Source organism: Zea mays, chromosome 1 (genome assembly GCF_902167145.1).
Source record: "Zea mays cultivar B73 chromosome 1, Zm-B73-REFERENCE-NAM-5.0, whole genome shotgun sequence".
Classification (NCBI taxonomy): domain Eukaryota; kingdom Viridiplantae; phylum Streptophyta; class Magnoliopsida; order Poales; family Poaceae; genus Zea; species Zea mays.
In genome coordinates, this window is record NC_050096.1 from 86,492,491 (window position 1) to 86,495,462 (window position 2,972).

The following is a 2,972-nucleotide window of genomic DNA, read 5'->3' on the forward strand; positions in this document are numbered from 1 at the left end:
TTGTGGACTATGTATTCACTTTTGATATTAAATTTATTTTTTAGAGGTATAAAATATGATTACTACATGTATATACAGGAGTGTATATAGGAGTAGAGATACACACAACCAGAAGTGAGAACTCAAATTAGCCGCGGTCCAACCGTCATCCCCAAGGACCGGATATATAGTCTTGGAGCGTATTCTAGACGTCATGGAAACCACGTGTTACATTTTGTTGTTTTCTTTCAGAAGAGTGGATTTGTGGAGTACTAGCTAGACACCGCATACGTACGAAGACCTATATCCGCCACAATTAGTATCTTGCTATTGGCTGAGAAAAATGTCAAAGACCTATATCCGCGTGGTAACTTAGGGGTGTTTGGAAACAAAATTTTTCTGCAGTATTGAAGCAATACTGTAGTATTGAGTAATACTGTGGTATTATATACTTTGAGGTGTTTGGAAACTCATCTGAAATCTCTGTATACTAAACTGTAGTATTGTAAATACTGCATTTGTTTTGCAGTTTTAGAAACTTTGGTCTCAGCCAAAGTTTTTCTCTGTAAAGAGAGCGCCAGCTTGTTCCTGCTCTAGCCGATTGGTCTCAACCAAAGTTTTTTCCAAACACCTTGATGTATTGGATACTGTTGTATTCAAAAACTAAAGCATTAATGTCATTACTAAAGTATACTTTATTATTTAAAAACTACAGTTTGGAAAAAACTGTGTTCCTAGACACGGCCTTACTTTTTCGTCCTGTCTCCGCCCTCGTGCGCGCGTGCCTATAAATCTAGCGCTGCAAACCCAGCAGCTTAAGCCGTCGAGACAGCCCACCTAGCCCTTCCAGCAACACGCGATCGGAGGGTTGAGACTTGAGAGCTATTGGAAGCAAGTACGTGCATGGCGAGGGGTTTGCGCTCGTGGCGTGCGCTGCCGCGGCGGCGGCGCTGCTGCTGCTCGGCGTGGCGGCGGCGGACGTGGCGTCGATCATCACGCAGGACGTGTACAACCAGATGCTGCCCAACCGCGACAACACGCAGTGCCCCGCCAACGGCTTCTACACCTACGATGCCTTCATCCAGGCCGCCAACTTCTTCCCGGGGTTCGGCACCGGCTCCAGCACCGACGAGCTCAACAAGCGCGAGCTCGCCGCCTTCTTCGGCCAGACCTCCCACGAGACTACCGGTCAGTAGTACTAGTACACGTCTACACAGTCACTTACTAACTAGCTTGGAAACAGACTATAATTAACGTAATACATATTGCATGATATACTATTAATTGTTTTACTCTACCACGGCCTGCAGGTGGCACGAGAGGTGCCGCCGACCAGTTCCAGTGGGGTTACTGCTTCAAGGAGGAGATCAACAAGGCCACAAGTCCTCCCTACTATGGACGCGGACCAATTCAATTGACAGGGTAAGCGAATCAATACTATTCCCTGCTATGAACGTTCATCTGATTCGAGTTCGCTTTCTTGCATTCATTGCCAACTCGACCTCTCGTTGCGTGCGCACGCAGGCAGGCCAACTACCAGCAAGCCGGGGACGCGATAGGCGAGGACCTGGTGAACGACCCGGACCTGGTGTCCTCGGACGCGGTGGTCTCCTTCAAGACGGCCATCTGGTTCTGGATGACGGCGCAGTCGCCCAAGCCGTCGTGCCACGACGTGATCCTCGGCAACTGGACGCCGTCGAGCGCCGACGCGGCGGCGGGGCGGGTTCCCGGCTACGGCGCCATCACCAACATCATCAACGGCGCCAAAGACTGCGGCGTGGGGCAAAACGCCGCCAACGTCGACCGCATCGGCTACTACAAGCGCTACTGCGACATGCTCGGCGTCGTCCCAGCAGCACTTCTGATGAACTGATGTTCGACTTGACTGCTAGCACTGTTGCTACAGTATAAGATCTGTGTCCAGACGTGTTCCATACATATTTTATTATTTTAATATAATAAAGACTGATGATCCGGTGTTATATATGAAATCTTTATCTTATTATGAACATGAGATTTTCGAAATCCGACGCTATAATGTCCGTGCATTGCGACGCCACATATAGATATTACACTTTATCTCAATCATCTGGTATGAGTTGAAAATGTTCCAAACATTTTTTTATAGCTCGCTCGGTCTTTTTTTATAGCTTGCTTGGTCGCTCATTTTTCTTTAGCTAGCGGAGTGATACTATGTGGGATTGCTACATTGCGTGCGCCTTCTCGTTATGTTGGGTCTAGATGATTTCTCACGACATATCTATGGAGTAAAGATCCATTAATAAGGATTTGGTGGTTTTCATGGCCTATTTATATGGTAACGGTCCACTAGTACTCTGGTAGTAAGAGGAGAATAGAACTACGTGCTTCACACGTAACAAAAGACGACTGTCGAAACTAGTGCTTTATAATAGTATTATACCCCTAAACTTTTTCAGATCTAGTTTTTCTACGATGTCCTAAAACTACAAGAATGATCCGAATCCAAACTTCGGGCTTGAAATACACATCTAGTCCTGATCACCGTAATGTTTGAAGGATGCACCCAAATAACAAAGCAGAGTTTCAACAGCACCCACATGAAAACCAAAAGGCAACTGTTGTTTCCTGTGAAATTCCTACAGCGCAAACAGGCCGTAATGCTTCAGACCTGTTTGTGCATTGTATCAAATAAACCAAACTTCACATGCATAAATAGTTTGAAACGAGAGAAAAAAGGTTTGATGGAAACTGACAAACACATGTGTACCTACAAATATCAGTTAAGAAAGACAGAGTAGGCTCCTCAGATGTCTGTTCAACTCCACATAATGAGCAACACCCCTCAGCAGGAGCTGCTTTCAGGAGTTGGAACGATATAGGAAGTTAGTTTCAATCTTCATCTCCACATAATGAGCAACGCCTCAGTAGGAGCTGCTTTCAGGAATTGGAATGATATAGGAAGTCAATTTCAATCATCACAGGAGTATCCGACCGCCATGGCTAAGGCTTGT

At 46.0% G+C, this 2,972-nt stretch overlaps 1 protein-coding gene across 1 annotated transcript; it reads left to right on the forward strand.

The window, feature by feature from the left end:
- Positions 1-802: 802 nt before the first annotated feature.
- Positions 803-1,965, forward strand: LOC100275812 (uncharacterized). Its single transcript, NM_001367381.1, is given in 4 exon segments — positions 803-889; positions 892-1,167; positions 1,290-1,401; positions 1,504-1,965. Coding segments are annotated over 4 exon segments (744 nt in total). The 5' UTR covers positions 803-882; the 3' UTR covers positions 1,853-1,965.
- The last annotated feature ends 1,007 nt before the right edge of the window (positions 1,966-2,972 follow it).